This window comes from Protomyctophum parallelum (assembly GCF_964188405.1).
Source record: "Protomyctophum parallelum genome assembly, chromosome: 5".
Classification (NCBI taxonomy): Eukaryota; Metazoa; Chordata; class Actinopteri; order Myctophiformes; family Myctophidae; genus Protomyctophum; species Protomyctophum parallelum.
In genome coordinates, this window is record NC_139702.1 from 39,913,418 (window position 1) to 39,934,469 (window position 21,052).

General features: G+C 40.9%; 2 protein-coding genes across 3 annotated transcripts in view; one reads left to right on the forward strand and one right to left on the reverse strand.

The window, feature by feature from the left end:
- Positions 1–3,648, forward strand: part of dok7b (docking protein 7b) — a 48,076-nt gene extending 44,428 nt beyond the window's left edge. For both annotated transcript variants that reach the window (XM_083765423.1, XM_083765424.1), the window contains exon 14: positions 551–3,648. In XM_083765423.1, coding sequence (XP_083621549.1) covers positions 551–687 — 137 coding nt within the window. In that variant the 3' untranslated portion in view covers positions 688–3,648. The remainder of the gene's footprint in view (positions 1–550) is intronic.
- On the reverse strand, positions 743–15,869 carry lrpap1 (low density lipoprotein receptor-related protein associated protein 1). Its single transcript, XM_083765425.1, has 9 exons — positions 15,568–15,869; positions 14,830–14,974; positions 11,941–12,077; positions 8,018–8,138; positions 6,977–7,132; positions 5,320–5,402; positions 4,910–5,086; positions 1,133–4,299; positions 743–1,056 (listed from the first exon to the last, which is right to left on the reverse strand). The coding sequence occupies exons 1-8, from the start codon at positions 15,736–15,738 to the stop codon at positions 4,231–4,233; spliced, it is 1,059 nt and encodes a 352-aa protein (XP_083621551.1). The 5' UTR covers positions 15,739–15,869; the 3' UTR covers positions 743–1,056; positions 1,133–4,230.
- Between the last annotated feature and the right edge of the window lie 5,183 nt (positions 15,870–21,052).

Consider the following 21,052-nt stretch of genomic DNA (forward strand, 5'->3'; position numbering starts at 1 on the left):
GAAATTCACAGCTGTCCATTTTTGTCACATGCTGTTATATAAAAGCACATTTTGGAAATGTTTATTTACATATTCATACCAATACCATTTAGCCGTTATTAATGGATTTTTGGTATGACTAGGGTTTTACAGTAGGCCTACTACTTACGGAAATAAACTTGGCATGCAGCTATAACTCAATCATTAGTGAAGCTGCCACAGTACAAATATGTGAATGATTACTAACACCATGACAGGCTACGCAGAATATATCTCTACTGTCGGGGAGAAACCACCTAACTCCAAAATGTAAATTTTTCATACGGTACTTTTCATCGGTTATTTTTTTTAAATAATGTAAAGGCTGTTCAGTTATAGCATTGATTTATGGGGAAAATGGTAATATCTGCCCATGTGCAATTTGTGATTACGAAGCCTAAATGCAAACAAAAATACAGGTTGTAACGTTCCAAAATCACAATTGACTCGTTAGTCGTAATCATTATCGTTAAATGTGTAATGGTGACACCCAAAGGTCGTGACCTCAGTGTTCCCTGCTCTTCCCCTCCAGAAGGAGGCTCCATCAGGTACGCCCACATCGACCTGGTTGCCATGGAGACGGCCCAGAGAGTGGGGGCGGAGCATGCCCAGGGCCGAGAGGACAGACTGCCTCAGCTGGAGGGCCGGAGGAGAGCTGCTCCGAACTGACTTCACCTCGTCTTTGTTCAGTAAATACTTACAGCTTCTTCTTTTTTTGAGTGGTGTAACCACTCCAAGGAACAACAATGTCCCTATGTCCATCCCTATGTATGTCCCTATGTTTAGAGTACCAACAGGGGGCGCTGTTGCACCACTCACTTCAGACTGGTCTGATTTTTTCTTTTACTACAAAGGGTCACCCTTTGGACCTTCCTTACCCTGAAACTTGAACCTGTGAAGTTCTGTGATGTTTTTCTTTTGTTCACATTTCAATTATAAATCAGAACTACTGAGGGTAGTCATACAAAAAAAAGTCAGGCTATTTATTATTATATTGTTTTCTACCATTTTTGGAAACATTTTGAAAGTAGGCTATAACTTCTGGGTTCCCAGTACTGCCTCCTGAGGACAGCCAAAAAAATTGCTTCTGCGTTTTACAGAGTGCCCTGAGTACCAGTAAAATAATCTGTCGAGCCTCTTATAGATTCTAAAAGGTGCTGTGACCGGCAGTTTTATTTCCTCTCCTGCAACTCCACTCGTTGCCAAAATGCCATGAAGTGGGTGTTGAGAGAGCAGCATTGTAGAGGGAGGCAGAGAGACTGTCTGTCACCACCTGTTATAGTGGAGGCGTGGACATTTTGGATACCGATTACTGGTTTTCTAAGACAAAACTACGAGGAAACATCAATCCAAATGATGCGCACTTTGGTTGGTTGGAGGTTTCTACCAGTACGGGCACCACTGAGCCAAATCAAGGACATGCATGGAAGATAGCTTGTTACTCACTGGCACATAAAGCTGTTCATAATATGAACAGGAATGTTGTTTCCACATAGACAAATTATTTTAATTAACTCAAAAATATATATTTGGTGTGTTGCTCTCCTTTAACTTATCATTAAACGCTAGTCGAGTTATATCCACATGCTTAGGTGTATGTCCTATACTTCTACCAAAGTAAACATTTATTTTCACTTTGCATCCGCCTTACTAGAATCTCTCAAGGCGAGCCACTAAATAACTCTACATTTTGGAGTAAGACAAAGACCTGTGTTTGTTGATACAGTTTGGATATGCCCGAGGGCACTTTTAAAAGTCTTGGTTTTAATTCACATTATTTTACCGGTTTGTGAAACCATTCCAAGTTGGAGGAGAACATGAATGGTACATTGGAGATGTCTAAAGTCTCCTAGCTCCCCACATTGAAGCTGCACTATGTAACTTTTACCCCGGATTTGTACCTGGTCTCCTCCTGCTCAAGTGCTGAAATGTTAATGCATAGAGCCTGCCTTCAGATAAAACCATAACAACCACCCCAATTTACAGATTACATTGCATTGTATTAACATACCCCACCATACAAATTGGACAAAATTACAGTTTATTCATGAAAAAGGTTACACAGTGTCATTTTAAGGTAGACAAGATCCAGCAATCTAAGCGACCATTCCACATCGGTAAGTAATCGGTTGAAATAAGCTGCTCAGATACTGTACACAGTACAATTCACATACCGGTATGTATTCAGGCCCATGTGGCCAGTGTGTGTGTGTGTGTGCACGTGTGTGTGAGCATTTGACCATATTCAAACGGTGGCCATATTTGGTGATGGGAAACCCCACATAGACAGAGTATGATGTAAGTGCAAGGGTCAACATGTCCGTACACATTTTTGATTCTCTTTTTTTACTTACACACCATTGTAATGTTCTTATTTTGATCACAAGACCCAATTACTGACACTATGGCATATTAGGAGTCCCAACTAGTAACTCAGAGTGTACACATGGAAAAGATTTACAAAAAAAAATCCACCACAAGCCAGCATGTCCAACGTGTGAATATGGTCAATGTAATGGTTGAAAAACCTGTTTTTATAGCTGTCGTTTTCAAACAATTTCATGTCAAGGAGGCCGCAGACCTCCATCTCAAAATATGTTGTTTCAGGGACCTCCCAGATCGCAAAGATTTGGGTTAAACATGTTCGCTGTGAAAGAATATATATTCAAAGATTTGCACCACATTTTCACAGTTTAAAAAAATAGCAGATCTACAAGCTCGTAGCTTGAGCTTGTAGATTTGCTATTTTTCAACAGCTAAAGTATAACATAATGCTTAAAACATCAAAAGGGGTTCCCATCCTGAATGGGTTAAGTCACAAAAATGTTGTATATTCAACTGGAAAAAAGTGTCGACACTTTCTTCAGTAGAAAACATGACGCAAACACAGACTTGCAAAGTAGAATTAATGAAGCCTTGCTTGCCACCGGTTTGTCTATTCAGTACCTCTCATGGGGATGTAGCTAATTGATGGGGTACTGCATATTCAATTATGACAACCACTCACATTTTTACAAAACCTAAAAGGCAAACAGAAATACAAACTGTAACACAATGTTCAATGCCAGAAACACAATTACATCGTTAATTACAATTAATTGTGACACTTAATCGTCAACTTAAATTTGTAATCGTGACAGCCCTAATGGAACCTAGTACCAAGACCTTATGGAACACCCTAACCCATTTAGACCTCAGGACGATTCTACAAATGCCTTCTAAATCCTGACAGTTTTCTGTTTCTATGTCAGTGGTTCATTGGCCGCCGACCCGAATCTCAAAATATGTTGTTCCTGGGACCCCCCAGAAGCAAAGATTTGTGCCACATTTTCACGATAAAAAAAAAATAGCAGATCTACAAGCTCGTAGCGCGGCACTCGGTGCCGAGCTATGAGCTTGTAGATCTGTTATTTTTCAATAGCTAAAGTATAACATAATGCTTAAAACACCAAAAGGGGTTCCCGTCCAGAATGGGTTTAACTTGTTAATATCAGGACTTGCTTGTAAATAATGATCGCTTTTATTTATGCCAAGACTCTAGATGAATTATATGAAACTATATTTTTTAAATATTGGTGACCTTTGTATGATGTTGTATATTGTTGAATATTAAAAAAAAGATTGCCGTTATGTTTTCAAGTTCATTGTTTTCATTTATTCCTAAACTGGTAACAATACATGAATCAAGGTTTTGATTTATAAAAAAAAAAAACATGACATTATATACAAACAATAGGGTAGTCCCGATCCGATCATGTGATCTGAAATCGGGGGCCGATCATGTCATTTTCAAATGATCCGAATCAGATCGGAACCAAAGAAATTTGATCTGGACATGCCTAGTATCAATATTATATCCATATCATGATATTAGACTGGATATTGTCTGTGATTTTTCATATTGTACTATTGTGATATAAAATTATGATCGTCATCGGCACTTACTCAAGAACAAATGATCGGAATCGGATCGGGAGCAAAAAAAAAGACGTGATCGGGACATCCCCAACAAACATGTCACGTATCCTTTGAGCAGACAGGCTTACGAATACTCATACACATCATCAATAATTGGTCATTGCGAATGTAACACTAGAAAAATCACTACAAAATTGATTTATAAAAAACAGTGACTCTTACAGTAGTTTCAAGTAATGGGGCAGCGTATGGAGGGAGTATAGTTCACTCAAAGAAGCCAGGCAGACACTCGTATCAGAGTTCATTGTGCTTCAGTCCCTGGCTGGAGATCTTGTTGTGCAGGTCCTGCATATGTTTCTTCATCTGAAAGTCAAGAGGGAGTGGATTAATACTAAGCATAATACTGCCCACATCTCCCCTGTGCTGTCTCTCCCAACCAACGTCTAGCTATAAGCCGTCAACATTAACATCTTTCAGTTTGTTATCTTGTACGGTTCTCTCTAGGGGTGCAACACAAAATACAAATACTGAAAATAGATCTACGAGCTCACTTGTAGATCTCACTTGTAGATCTGCTACGAATTATTCCAAGACCTACTTGAAGAAACGTGTCGGATTCATACAGTACATCCATCAAGGATTTTATTAGTAGGCCCTAAAATGATGATGCCCTTGATCAAGTGGAATTTTGGGTACTGCCGATTCTGCTGTGTGGTTTCCTGCCTGATGGCTACAAACCAGTGACTACAACATGACGTAAATTACCATCCCGCTCCCGAGCGGATCATAAACCCAGGCCAGGCCTTCTCAGACCGTTGTGTAGTACCGGGATCCGATGGTCATTTCGACGTGTGGGAACAACGGTCGGACTAGCTGCTTGAACATGCAGTAGGTTGTCAGTCTAATGACTGTCGGACCAATAATAGTGTCGGAACTAAAGCCTGTACCCGTAGTACCTTCTGTCCCTGCCTACCTTGTAGCCCATCTCTCTGGCCTTATCAGACAGCGTGTTGTACTTGTCCTGGTTCCTCTTGATGTGGTCCTGGTCTCCTAAGGCCTCCACGTGCAGCAGCTTCTGGTGAGACAGCTCCAGCTGCTCCTGGTAGTGGCTGTGCTTCTCCACCTTGGTCTCAAAGTGACGCAACTCCTCCTGAAGGAATAATGGACGGAGAGGCACATATGCTTCAGGATTTCAAGCGTACATGCACGCGAATCATTTATCTTATTCGCCTCAAAGTACGCTGCCAAGGTTAAATGAAAGTACTAGATGTGAATGGAACTTTGGGAGCTTAAGTGATTCTTATTGATTAATTAAAGGTCTGCTGCCATTAGAAAACTTGACACTGGGAGACATTGCCACGAGAACGTCAGAGAACACAGTACCTTAAGAGACTCCAATTCGTCGTCTGTGAGGTTTGCTCTCCTGGCAGCTTCCCACAGCTCAATCACACGAGGCTCTCTGAACTCTGTAAGGACGAAAGAGAAGTACCCAAATGTCGGCACAAACTTTGGCATTGCTTTAATCATTTAAGCCTGACGTAAAAAAAAGAAAAAAAGGTTTTCTAAATCATGACAGTTTTCTGAAAAACCCGTTAGTGGTGCTCAATATTTCATGTCAAGGACCCCAAAAATGATATGTAATCGACCCCCATCTGAAAATATGTTGTTCCAGGCACCCACCAGAAACAAAAATGTGAGTTAAAAATGCTCACTCTGAAAGACTATAATATATATACCGTATATTCAAAGATTTGTGTCACATTTTCACGATAAAAAAAAATAGCAGATCTCACAAGCTCGTAGCACAGCACTCTGTGCTGCGCCATGAGTTTGTAGATCTGCTATTTTTCAATAGCTAAAGCATAACATAATGCTTTAAAACACCAAAAGCGGTTCCCTAAACTGCAACCTACAGTACTGTATAGCAGTTGCAGTTCAAAAACATGCATTTGAAATTAATCTATTTTTATTTTTAACTACATAATTTTCCACAGCATCACACTTTTCTAGCATTCAATATTCCCAGTATGAAATGGAGAGAGAGAGAGAGGCCTAGCGAGTGTGGAATGTTGGTCACTCACTGGAGTGCATTTCCTGTCTCATAACTCGGCACACACATTCATATAACGATAGATGGGTACAGTTACTACAGTCAAAAGGGAAAAGTGCAATAAGCCTTTTGACACGAGAAGGAGTAGAAGTAGGGTGTGAAGATGAACGACTCGGTGAGTCAGTGGGATTCAAAGTGAGACCGATTCCCTTCAGCTTAACTAGTATGTGACTGACTGAGACTGGCTCTAAAGATCCCACACAGTCATTCTTCTTCCATCCCTCCACCTACCCTCCCAAGTACTGCCAGTTCTGAGTTCTCTATCCAACCACAAAGTTACAGTAACAAACTAGGGTTGTCTTCGTCTTGTCACCATTTTCATATAATCGTCTAATCGCAATTATTTGACGTAATCGCAATGATCGTAATCGTGTCCATGTTGAAAGATGTTCATACATAAAAAAGCGGAAATGGCAGATCTACAAGCAGATCTAGCCTGTGCTATTCCTTCCGATCAGGGACTTTGGGCTCCAGGTGAATGCAATTAACTTCCATTCTTCCAAGTAGGACAGAAAGGGCCAATGGGACGTGGGGTCCCCAGAGAACCGTCCCTCTCTAGAGTACAACTAGAACTTAGAACTTTCAACTCATTTTTAATTGTGTCTCGTGTGGGGGGCCAAAACCCCCAACGTGGTAGAAGGCTATGTGAGATGAAACAAATCCCACGAGGGAAAAGAAAACAAAGAAAGGTTTGACTGCAGTGGCCTACTTTTAAATCCCATCTTTCATTTACAGTATCTCGAGGTCAATCTGACCACATCTCCTGTTACACACCGAGGTCAGTCTGACCGCAATCTCCTGTTTACGCACACACATTGATTAGATTAGAAATGGACAGCAGAAGCAAAAAAAAGGCCCTGGGGCAGATCATCAGATGGGTAGGTTCTGTAAAAACGTGTGCATGCGTGTGTGTTGTTGTGTGTTGCTTACCACTGTCTTCGGTGAAGCCCTCATGGCTTAATTTGCGGAGTCTCTCGAAGCCCTGGTTGAGGTTCCTCATCTTCAGCTTCAGCTCCGAGTGCTTCTGGTGCAGCACGTGCTCCTTCCCCTCGCCCTCCAGGGGAGTGATCACGTTCTTATGGATCTCTGGGGAAACATGGGGAGGATTTAGCAGGGAGTTAACCCATTTTGACCAGAGGACGATTCTACAAATGGCTTCTAAATCCTGACCGTTTACTGAAAAACCTATGATTCCACTGTGTATGTCAGTCGTTCTCAAACATTTTCATTTCACCCACATCTGAAAATATGTCGTTCCAGGGACACCCCCAGGAGCAGATTTGAGTAAAAAATGTTCTGAAAGAATATATATTCAAAGATTTGCGCCACATTACATCACGATTGCACATTTAAGTAGACAATTAATTTGCGATTAATGATTAATGTTTTTTTGGCATTGGAAATTGGAAAAATTTGAACGTGAATATAAACTGCAATTCCGTTTGCCTTTTAGGCTTCGTGGTAAAAAAGTGCACAGGGCAGATTTGACAAATAACTGAAATATATCAAGAAATTACATTTTTTTTGTTGTTGAAATTGTTGAGTATTCAGAATATGACATATAGGTCTGTATTTTGCGTACAGGTACCAGGTCTTATTCCCTAACTTGAGTAAACTAAAGACCTGGAGGCGTGATCAATGCCATTTGGCTATTCTGAGTGGCCAAAGAGCATTGATCACGCCTCCAGGTCTTTAGTTTACTCAAGTTAGGGAATAAGACCTGGTACTTAAGACACGCAAAATACAGCCCATAGAGTATATAGATGTATTCACAGAATGTACATGAAGCCATGTCACATTCTTTATTGGGCATCACAAACTGGACAATTTTGCAAGAAACAACATTGCATACTTTTGCTTTTACATTTTCAGCCCGTGCCCCTCCAAATCCCTGCCCCTCCAAATCCCTGCACGCGTCCCTGAAATCATGTATAAATTGGTGTTAACTGGGCCGTGAGGCAGCTCACTGACCCTCAGTGCGGCTCACGGTATCCATGACGATGTTGTACTCGTTGATCTTGTCCCTGTGGTGCTGAAACTCCCTCTTCAGGCTCAGCAACTCCTCGCTGGAGAACTTCCCAGAGCTTTTGGCCTGGTAAGGAAACATTAATTAATTTCCACAATAGCTAAGCCTTAGTTAAACAGCATAACACCACAACAGGGGGAGTTGTATGAGCTATGGTTCGAGAGTTGTAGGCGCCATCATGAAAATAAATTTGGTTCATGTTGGTAATGGTAACAGTAAGATAAAGGCAATCAAGTGAATGGAAAGCATAATAGAATCGTAAATCTGTAAAGTAGTTCTGCCTGTTCCATCATTCTGAACTGAGTGATAAAATAAGCAACACAATAATGAACACATTGAACAGATGGTCCCGCAAGTTTCCCAGTTCGATCAGAGTTAGTGTCCAAGTGTCCTTGAGCAAGACTCTGAAGCCCTAATTGCTCCCCATGTGCAGGTTGGTGTCTTGCATGGTTTCCTCCGCCATCGGTGTATGAATGTGTGTGTGGATGGGTGAATGTAATGCACAATCTATGTAAGCGCTTTGGATAAAAGTGCACCCTTTACCATTTATAGAGAGACAGGAGAGGAGGAGAGTGGGAGGGAGAGAAACAGGAGAGGACGAGAGAGGGAGAGAATAGTAAACAAAGGGTTTTTTTTGTGCTCGTTTTGACCCACCATCTAGAATTAGATTCAGTAGGCCTCAGTAGGCCTGTGTGTGTGCCTACACACAGGCTGAAGTGGTGTGTGGCTGTGACCCTGTAGGCCTGTGTGTGTGCCTACACACAGGCTGAAGTGGTGTGTGGCTGTGACCCTGTAGGCCTGTGTGTGTGCCTACACACAGGCTGAAGTGGTGTACGCTGTGAGCCTGTGTGTGTGCCTACACACACAGGCTGAAGTGGTGTACGCTGTGAGCCTGTGTGTGTGTGCCTACACACAGGCTGAAGTGGTGTGGCTGTGAGCCTGTGTGTGTGTGTGTGTGTGTGTGTGTGTGTGTGTGTGTGCCTACACACACAGGCTGAAGTGGTGTACGCTGTGAGCTTGTGTGTGTGCCTAACACACAGGCACAGGCAACTTCTGAAATTGAATCGTATGATTTTTGTTTTGCGGTTAAATTTATGCATGCTGTGGTGTGCGGCGTGGAGAGGGCAGGGACCCCCGAGGAGTGCGCACGCTGGCAGGTTGGAGCGCAACAGCGCAGAGCAGTGTGTGAGCCCTCGCTGGTTATATAGTTGTATTTGTTGTAGCCTATATGGCCTGATTGGCCTCATTACATTTATGGTTTCCCCCAGCAGCAAACAAATGTTTGTTTGCAGCAAATAAATGTTTGTTTGCTGCTGGGGGAAACCTTAAATTGAAATAGGAGTATGAGTTGTATTTGTTGTAGCCTATATAAGAAGAATCCTATTGGATACAAAGTGAGTGCTGGCATTCTTTTCTATAGACGGTCTCTACCTGAACAGTACTTTATTACGTTTAATTACTCAACTGAGTGCTTGCTTCCTCTCTTCTCTTCAAGTGGCCTCATTACATGACATATTGTCTGTACACTCTTGATTTTCTGTCCAGTCCTATGTGTATAGGCTGGGAAATTATATTCGTTAATAAGTTGAGTTAATTAATTGATTAATATGGGCCGTGACAAGGCGGCGCAATAACGGTAGGCAGTAATACAATGTAACCAAGTTGTGCAAGCATTCGTAAATGGGTTTTAATTGTCAGGCAATTGTCACTTTTCTCAGTGAGTAATCTTGTAACGCAACAGGATTATTATTAACGGTAGTAATCCAGTAACCCAACGAAGTTACTTTAGAAAGTAACGATACCCAACACTGGTCTCCACAATCACACCTGCGTGTGGAGGAACAATTTGAGCTATGGGAATCACCCAGGTGAATGTTCATAGGAGCTTGCTGATGTAATTTCACATTTAGTTTTAGTTTGACAAGTTTCTCAGTTCAGTGGTGTATGAAATGAACTGAAAATCAATTTCAACTAAGCTTTTGTGATTCCAGGTTATCATTTGACAGCAGATAATAACAAAAAAGGGTTGGAATGACCCTTCTCTCCCCAACATAGAAGACACACATGTTACTTTTATGCTTTTAGTATGACTACCGGTATTTTGAATTTGATATTGCAAAGAATGGGATGTAGAGGAACTTGTGTTTGCTGCAGTAAGTGCTGACGACAGCTGTGGGCCCAGAAACTAAAAGGTCAAATAAAAAGAGTCACTCGAGCCTCGTTGGAAAAATATGAATAGGGCGACTTTTCAACATCGTCTTCATCAGGGAAAATAAGATATTATCTGTCAGTAGAAAATGTCATATTTTTTGTATCAATTACTAGAGTGTTCAACTATTTAAATGTATTTAACTTAAGCAATAATTACACGAGAGGATGTGTTTATCGTGATTATTGAGACGCCAGTGATGTGGTCAGGAACAAGGCTTTAGCTTTTTGGTTTTGCTATATTTACCAAGCTTTCATGACACCATTGTTTCTTCCATTTTGTTTTATGCAGCAGGTGTGTGGGGCTTTAAGGAGGCCACCGAATGTAAAAACATTCAGAGTAGAGTTTTGAGGTGTTTTCTCGGGGTGCATAAGTATACCACTAAATTGGCCATTGAAGGTGACACAGGTTGGGAAAGCTGCCTGATGAGGCAGAGATGTGAAATGATCAGATTATGGAATCGCCTTAACCCAACTGCCAGAAGAGGTCTCATCAATTTTCTCACTTTGACTTAAATGTATATTTTTTAAATAACCTTCATTGTAACATTAATACAGTCAAATATAAACTGTCCATGTTACCAGCAGCAATGGAGGGTGGACATTGTGAAATTAAGAAATTATATTCAATTCAAAGAGGACTACAGGACTGAACCTTATGTTGCATTTCATTTAAAAAGAGGACAGAGGTCCCTCTGTTCCCAGTTAAGATCTGGAGCTCTGGCAGTTGAGGTGGGCAGATACACTGGCATTCCTGAGGAGCAGTGATTCTTTGTGACCTGGGAGTTGTAGAGGATGAGTTTCATTTCGTTTTCTACTGTCTACTATACCATGATTTAAGAAACTCTTTATTTGAAAATAAATCAGGATAAGAACCCAGATTAGTTTTGGATGTCTGAATGTTTCATGGTTGTACAGCAGTGAAGTTTTTGTTTTAGGAAAATTCATAGAGAAGGCATGGCATGGTTAAATGGTAAATGGTGCATTTATATAGCGCCTTTATCCAAGGCGCTTTACATACAGTAGATTGTGCATTACATTCACCCATTCACACACACATTCACACACCGATTGCAGCGGAAGCCATGCAAGGTACCAACCAGCACATCGGGAGCAATTTGGGGTTCAGTGTCTTGCCCAAGGACACACGACATGTAGACAGGAGGAGCCTGGATTCGAACCGCCGACCTGCTCTACCTCTTGAGCCACAGTCGCCCGTGCAGGCTGGGCATCTTATGATGTAGGACACTTTAATAAAAACTCTATCTAACAACCACAAATGTCCCATCGTGCTAACTGCTAGCCAAGCTACTCAACCGGCTCTGCCCTGCCAGACTTGGCACAGCTGATTTTTATGTTTTGATCAGGTGTGCCATCATGCTCGTTTAAGCATGGCTAGATGCATGGCTATTTCAACCAATTAGATTGCTTCCTCGAAAACTACCCGTTGTATAATATTCATTATTAGGTTGCACACAAGCATGACACACACACACACACACACACACACACACACACACACACACACACACACACACACACACACACACACACACACACACACACACACACACACACACACACACACACACACACACACACACACACACACACACACACACACACACACACACACACACACACACACACACACACACACCTTGTTCCAGAGTTTGTCCAGCCTGGGGTCATCGAACGTGTCTCCATCTTTAGTCTGGTGGTCATGGTCCTTCAGAGAGTTGCTCTCCAGTGGCCGGGTGTCTCTCTTCCCATCCATCCCATACTTGGCCAGGATCACTAGACAGTAGACATCAAAGAGACATTAGGACTGCTTCCATACAGCATGCCAAAACTAATACTGACACAGCAAAGTACTTGACACAGCAAAGTGACACGTTGTTGTGAGATTGGAGATCTGCTATTTTCACCCAGAATAATCATCTGTGGCAGCAGCAGCATAGCTTTGAATAGAGCACAATGGACCTCATGCACCAATACAGTCAGTGGGTAGAATCTTAACCTGAACTCATATTAATCAATACGCATGCCTGTAATTCTTACTTGGCATAACGCCACACTATGGGGAGTTGAGTCATGATCCAAGGAATATACAGCTCCATCACAATGAATTAGAATATTGTGTAAAAGTTCATTTTCTACCATAATATAATTCAGAAAGTGTAACTTTCATATAATATATGAAAGTTACACTTGAATTCACACACACACACACACACACACACACACACACACACACACACACACACACACACACACACACACACACACACACACACACACACACACACACACACACACACACACACACACACACACACACACACACACACACACACACACACACACACACACACACACACACAGAATTGAGAATATTATTCTCAATTCATTGTGCATAAAGTGAAGTAATTTACTAAAACTTTGTTTGTTTTAATGATTATGGCGTACAGCTCATGAAAATCAAAACTGTATCTCAACAAACTGTTGAACTTTTTTTTCCATCAATGGGGCGTGGCATGGAGGTGATCAGCCTGTGGCACTGTTGACGTGTTATGAAAGCCCAGGTTTGCTTTGATAACAACCGTATTTTAATTTGTATTGTTCAGTCTTATGTCTCACACCTTCCTCTTAGATAGATAGATAGATAGATAGATAGATTTCAAGAAGTTGATCATGGTAACGGTAAGATAATGGCAATCAAGTGAACGGAAAGCATAATAGAATCGTACACTGGCAAGTACTGTGTATAGTTGTGCCCGTTCCATCACTCTGAGTCATACACATGCACTACCTCTCAGACAGACGGTAATAAGAGTGCTCTGGGGCATGCTGAGCTACAATCCAATTACCTGGGTCCCCGCATTCAGTGACAAAGGCCTCAGTAAATGGCTCCATATAGTCACCATACTTTCTATAAGCCCAACTATAGTGGTGTTATCAGCCACTGCCTGCTTGCTCGCGCTCTCATTAGGACAGCAAAGGGATATACGTACAGTATAGCATCTTCCAATGAGCTGGTAAAAATGAAGTGTAGCCAGCCACCTGTCAACTAAGCCTTCATTTAGTCAAGCTAGCTAAGGGCAGATTATCAGAACGGACCAAGACATTCCTTTTTTTATTTTACTTGTCTTAAGTCTCACAGAAGAAGATGTGCCAGCAAATGTTCTTTTTGCTGGCACCTTTGGTAATCGTAATAGGTGTGATCCTTGGTCCTTTAAATTAATTGCTTCTTGAAAAGACTTGAATACGTTTTGAAAGATATGAGCAATGCTTCATGCATCACCTCCAGATGCGCGCGCACGCACACACACACACACACACACACATACACACACACACACACACACACACACACACACCCACACACACACACACACACACACACACGGAATAAGCAAAAAATAAAAGCTCTACTGAACACCAAAGAAGCTTACAATACCAAAAAGCCAAGCTCAGGGTGGGAAAGGAATCAGTATGACTGAAGTGTTCGTTTCCAGGTAGATATTCTAATCTTAAAATTGATACTCTTGAGTATTGCAATATTACAAACGCACGTTTTGTCTTTTGTGACGTATCGATTCTCAAACACTACTGATTAAACGTATCATTGAATTCAAAAGCACAATCCATTTTCCATTTCCATTAGACAGAGTTATGTCTGTCACATGGATGGTGCATATATCTCGTCTTTTGCATTAGGGTTATCATAACACAGGGCCTAATGGCCTATGTAAATACAGTAGGAGCTTGATAGTTGATATCAGTGTTGTTGTGTTTGTGTAATACGTGTAAAGCTCAGTTTAGTTCCTCTCTGCGGTTACTCCTCATTGGCCATATGTGTGCTTTAGTGCAAACTGCAAGGTCAACACATCATAGCTTATGGTTCTGAATCAGATTCATTCTGTGAGGCAGAATATAAAGTGAACTTAGAACACACAGCAGGTCGACCTTGGCTCATGGTAGGGTAACCGGAATGCTCACCGTAAAACACACTTGTCCTCATTTCTTTCCACCAACCTCACGCTGACTGCTCGGTGGGGGCGGGTTCTTGTACTCATGCATTTGCTTTACTGAGAATAAGGTTAGAAATAAGTTTAGGGTTAGGCTAGTTTTATTACTAGGGTAGGAATATGAATAAGTAAGCCTTGCCGAGCCATGAGGCCCATAGGTCAGGAGCCCATCTCCTGTTTCTGTAGCAGCGTGACGTATAAGTAAACCCCCTGGACATGTTGCTAGTATGTCACAGGAACTTTACCCGAATCCAACCCTTGATGCTGAGTGCCAAGCAGGGAGGCACTGGCTCCCATTTTTCAGAGTCTTTGTTTGGTATGACCCGGCCAGGGATCGAACCCCCGACCTCCCAGTCTCAGGGCGGACACTCTAACCACAAGGCCACTGAGCTGGTACGAATGGGGTTAGGTTTAAGGTATTCGTTTAGGACTAGCAGGCAGAGCATTTACGTCGGGCTGTACGCCTGAGGCGACTGTGTTTTGAGGCGAGCGTTCTGGTATTCCCTGGTAGCACTCACCATTGAAGTTGCGTCGGAGCTGGGCCTCCTTTTCTCCATTCTCGTCCAGTCCTTCAGCCTTGTTCTTCTTCCACTGCAGCTCATCCTTCTCCTGAATCTTCAGATCGCTGTGCAGCTCTGACAGGCGCACCGGGGACAACTGCATCTATACACAAGTCATTATGACAATCACAATAGTGCTTAGCAGTGATGGTAGATCATCTATTTTCAAATGGAGGAAATGTATAGGCTTGAAGTGGTACTTAATCATGCATGTTTTCAAATAAGTTTTCAAATAATTGAAGTGGAGTAAAAGTAAAGAACCTACCTCGAAATTGTACTTAAGTACAGTACATAAATATGCATTTATGTAGTAAATTAATGTAGGGTTCTAACCTGATCTCAAATATGATTTATGCAAAGTCTCAACAATATAATACAGCAGAGAGGGGGGCAGAGTATGTAGGCCTACTACAAAAATAATCAAAAACGTACAATACATTCTTCACCCATCCAAACATGATTGATTGATTAAATACTTTAACATAGTTTCAAGAAAATCAAAGCACAGAAAAGTACAGTTCAATGTCTGCGAAGAGAATTTATAACCAAAGAAAGCACTATATTATGCCTTGTTTCCATTGGGGTCCTTCATATTCAAATCATCTGAACATTATCATTATGACATACTAATTACTACACATTTACTTACAGTACTATGCAAAAACATCTATGCTTTAAATGTTGATAGATACGTACCCTTAGAGCCTTCTCCCACACCTGGTTCAATTTAGCTATCCTGAATTCTATCGCCTTATTATTTCCATCACTGCTGGGTTTAGCTTCATTCGCCTCCCTGGAATATCTCCCTGCCATCGCATGATCCACAGCGAGACACAACAACACGGTGAGCAAACACACACACTTCATCTTACCGATGCGATCTATGCACGTCTATTAACAACGTAAATAATGTTTACAGTGTTGAAATATGAACAATTTAGCCGGCCAGTGCCGTTTACACTCCTTGTTATGGTTTGATCATTGATGAGTACCACACACAAGTCATGTGCTCGAAGTGGGTGGGATCTGCCCGCCTCCCCCGAAGCATTGCATTGTGGGATACGTAGTTTCATATTCGGATGTTGACGTCGTTCCTGAAGCTTGTTCGAATATATTTGAACTACAATTCCAGCAATGACGCTCTCCACTGTTCCTTAGTAACGGAGGCTGTAGCGTCTGAGCGAATAGGAATGCTCCACGCGTGGAAACTGACAGGTGGATGTTGGGCCAATCAAATAATGTGCGTAAAGCTGGACCAAGCAAAACGCCAATGCATTAGAGGTAGAGGCATCAGGCACATTGGTAGGGTTAGGGTAGAGTGTCTATGTAAATACTTCAATCAATCAATCAATCAATCAATCAATCAATCAATCAATCAATCAATCAATCAAAAAGAGGTACCAGAATCTGTTAATTTTTTTTTTCCATTTGAGTGAGATATAGCAAAATAGTCATGAATCTGAAAACTGCACCTTGAAAATGAGGCTTTCTAGGAAGTAGATTTTTGTAGTAGTTACAGTAGCATGCCCAATACTACCAGAATCCATTGAAAATAACCTTTATATCAATTATAAAAAAAATACTTGAGTAAAAGTACAAAAGTATTGCTATCAAAATATACTTAAATACCAAAAGGAAAACTACTCAAAAGTACAAGTAAAAAAAAATATTATATATATAAGCTCACAATGCATTGGTGATTGCAAGCTTGTAGAGCTGTTATTTTCAAATGGCCGAAATAATTATGTAGGCTTATAGACTCGGGCTGAAGTGGTTAGTGTGTTTTGTAATAATAGGCTAATCCAAATCTACAAAGTACTGTAGCTCCGTTTGGAATTTGGTTGACTGGACTACATTTTTATTTAAGCCTGATTTAAGTGGTTAATGTTTGATGCCTCCGTTAAAATGTTTGTCTATCTATCTATCTATTGTCACGTTCCGTGACATGTGTTATGTTTTCTAGTGTTCCTTGTTCTTAGTTTTATTTGGTGTTTTACTTTTCTGTTGTGCTCTTGTGATTTTTGAAGTATTGTGTGTTCTTGGTTTCCACTGCTCAACGTTATTTCAGCTCCAGTGGTCAGCTCACAACCGGAGCAGTGGTCACCTCACCACCGAAAATCCAGACTATGAATAGGCCTTTAGTCCCAGCCAACACTACCCCCCCAGAGAGGACGAACAGGGCCTTAAGGCCTATTCATAGTCTGGATTTTCGGTGGTAAGGTGACCACCGCTCCGGTGGTGAGCTGACCACCTTTAGTCCTACTCCTCCTCCCAGCCAACACTCCCCACTGACAGGTAAGTTACCCCCCTTTTGATTTACATCAAAAGGGCATGTGAGCTCAAACCCACAATTCAACATTTTGGTTTTAAGATGTTGATATTGATATTGTATTCATCCTTAGCCCTCTAACACCCGCATTCATTTCTACTTGCAAAAAATAGATTTCAACCTTACTACTACTTTGTACTACTAGGACTAAGACTAATAAATATGTTAAAAAAAATAAAAATAAAAAGTTTGATGAAAAGTTTATATAATTATATAATAATATAATAAATTAATAATTTACATTTTGGGGATATCTTTCACAATAATGAATAAAACATGTTCTAGACATTCTAATGATCACAAAAAAACATATATTACAATTATTTTACCTACTTTTATTAGGGTAAAGGTCAAAAGTCTTAGGTTAAAAAATGTTCAAAATTGTCCAGACATTTTTTATTTGTGTGAACGGATCACACACACACACACACACACACACACACACACACACACACACACACACACACACACACACACACACACACACACACACACACACACACACACACACACACACACACACACACACACACACACACACACACACACACACACACACACTGCTCTTCAAATTCCTGTCTCTTTAAGCAGCTGAACTCTATTTGGGCCAAACCAACTCCCCTTCTAGGGAGGAGGAGGATTGCTTGTCACCGAGGGACATCGAAGGATAAAAGGACTTTTGGGTAAACTAAAAAGACTTTCAAATAGAAGAGCTACAAGCTCAACTGAAATGTGAATGTGAATATATATATATATATATATATATATATATATATATATATATATATGAATGTGTTTTGTGCCAAACCAAGCAGAGTTGACATGTTGTAGATCATGTTGACCCCTATTCAGTTGGTCCAGTCTAGTGGGAGGGGCCATGGGGGGTATATAGCTGCAGAGATTGAGTATTTCAGTCAGTCTGCTGGGGTTGGACGAGGAAGCGTGTCTCTGAGGAGGTGATGTTTTGCTTATTAGTTAATACCATGGTTGAAATACATAGATCTATTATTGTGATGTTTATTATGATATATATATTATATATATATTATAATTATTTGATTTACATTTGAAAAGGCCGGATTTATAAATACTTGCTTATATCATATGATAATGATTTATTTGGAAATTAATGGTTTGGATTTATGATGTTATATATGATATGCAGTACTTGGTTTTGAATATTCCTTTTTATTTCTATTTTGCAGACGTATATGGTCTCTTTTGTTGTTGTCACTTGGGTGAATAAATTGTGTTAAAACTCTGCCAAACTGCATTGCCTTGCCATCCGTTTGTTCATACAACCCTCGCCTGAGACAGGGGTGTAGTCAGAATTAGTGTAGTCTAATGATTGTTATTTGTGATTTTATTGTTGTAAATGGACTTCCAGTGTGCCAAAGGGAAATATATATTATGTAACAGGGCTTAACTTCCTGGTTTGATGTCACACGCATACCCTCCATAAACTACTATAGCCTAGAGTGCTAACTCTATGATGATGCTGTCTTAAGATCCAGGGAAATGTCTGAAATGTTTAATATAATTAGAGGAGCTTTTCTGTTTGGATGAATGGGCTGTCTATGGGGAGTGTCACCTAGGTATCACCTTGCTGGCAAGATGGCTGCGGTCTGAATAAAGAGAATAGCTTGCATTCAAAGTTCAATACAACCGTGTCAAGATTTGGAGCATGTTGTCAGGGGGTTCATGTGTTTGGTCCGAACGACAACCTACTTCAAACCCTCAGCCTAACCCTAACCTCCCCCGGGGCAGCACACCTAACCCCGACCCCCCCCCACCTCGGACCAATGCTCCTTCGAACCAATGCTCTGTCGGATCATATAGTATCCCTCCCGTTGTCAGGAGTCATTTGTGGTTTCCACTTACTTACAGCTTGGTTTGTCTGCATCATTATGACCTTCCTGTATGGGTTGAACACATGCACGCACATTATCATTATCTATGCAGAAGTGAGCAGAGACACTGGAACCTTGTTTCACCATGGGTCAATGTTACAAGCAGAAGTCAATGCAACATACTGGAAAATATTGTAGGCCTACTTTTATCTCCACTACAATTATTTGCAACCTTTAGTTACTATAGTTATTACAAAACATACATGAACCACTTCAGCCCTATAGCCTATACATTTATATAGACGTTCTGGACATTTGAAAATAGCCGATACACAAGCTCACAATGCATCGCATTCAAAATATTTTTTTATACAATTGAAAACTTGAAATGAGAGGGCACAATATAATTTTAAGTATATTTTGATGCCAGTACTTTTACTCAAGTAGTATAGGCCCAAAATATGAATTCAGCACTTTTACTTGTAACAGAGTATTTCTATCATTGCAGTATTGACACTTTTCCTTAAGTAAAAACATAGTACTTTTCTCCCCATCACTGCTTAAAGTCAACCACACTCACTGTGTAGAGTTTGTAGATCTAATCTAACCACACTGATGTGTAGGGTCTGTAGATCTAATCTAACCACACTGATGTTTAGGGTCTGTAGATCTAAACACACTGATGTGTAGCGTCTGTAGATCTAATCTAACCACACTGATAGGGTCTGTAGATCTAATCTAACCACTCTGATGTGTAGGGTCTGTAGATCTGATCTATAGTCTGTGCCCTGGCTGGCTGTCATGCATATCTCTAAACATCTAATATTGCCATCAGTAAAAATACCAATACCTAAATAATATGTCACTTGATAATAACTGCAGTGTGATAATCTTATAATATAATGTGTGGACGGTTGACTCATTTTAATTGTTACCTCTGCTATGGTTCTCTGTTTGCAGGCACACACGGGAACAGTTTTGACGTGGGTTTTGACATAATATAAGTTTGGAAATATTCAAATCGGCATCGGCCGATCATGAGAAAAACAATCGGTGAGCGGGATCGGTCCCCAAAAAACTGAATGGAGCACCTCTGTTTTCAAGCCAAACTCCAACCATTTGGCAGAAGAGGACTGATGCTGGACTGAGAACTGATGCTGCTGATTCTGGCGTGATGTGTCATTCTTGCGTGATGCTCGCGATGCTCATTCTCGGAATAAATTTATCTGTGTAATGTAAACATTTCACTGTCCAATGGTTACCACATCTTTTGGCAAACAACCAAAAGAGACTTGTGATGTCTCCCCAGAACCTAGTATAGCTTAGCTTGTAGATGTTCTATTTTCAAGCTCTTATTTTAATATTTTTAATGTAATTTATTAGATTTTAAATGTATGCAATTCTTTTGAAAAATGAAAACACTTAAGGTGAATGTCTTAGTAATTATATTTTGAAATACTGTATTTAATTGTGTTTGGACCTGTAAATGACAACAAAACTAAAACTAAGGCACTGGTGTGGTACTCCTGGATTACCGGAACGGGGTTCAACTCCCTGCAGTGTCCTGCTCAATTTGTTGTATTTACATGGTTTATTGTCTCCACCAGGCCGACGGCATGGGGAGAGAGTATGTTTTGCACTCCGTCCGTTTGTGTGTGTCCGTCTGTTGCCAGCTAATCTCCGGTACCGTTAACCCGGTAAATGCCAAATTTTGCACACACACCCTGGATGCCATCAATGAACCTCTGCCAGAACGTTTTACAGAACGGCCTGTCCAGAACGGCCACCAGGAGGCCGACTTTTGAAAAACACCAGTGGATATATCGGATGATATCCGTAGAATACCTGGTAGAAGTGTGCTGGTTCAAATCACCAACACCTAGAGTACGTAGCAGTGTGTGCCGTTGGTCCAGAGGATGAAACGGATGATATCCGTAGAATATCTAGTAGAAGTGTGTTGGTTCAAACGCAACGCACTCCTAGTAGGACGGTGCTGCTTCAA

Excerpts from the sequence above, each read along its gene's own strand:
- lrpap1 (XM_083765425.1), bottom strand. The coding sequence starts at position 15,738 with ATGAAGTGTGTGTGTTTGCTCACCGTGTTGTTGTGTCTCGCTGTGGAT. Across the intron at positions 7,133-8,017 it reads TACCGTGAGCCGCACTGAGG|AGATCCATAAGAACGTGATC; the intron begins GTCAGTGAGCTG and ends ATGTTTCCCCAG. Across the intron at positions 4,300-4,909 it reads CCAGAGAGATGGGCTACAAG|ATGAAGAAACATATGCAGGA; the intron begins GTAGGCAGGGAC and ends CTTGACTTTCAG.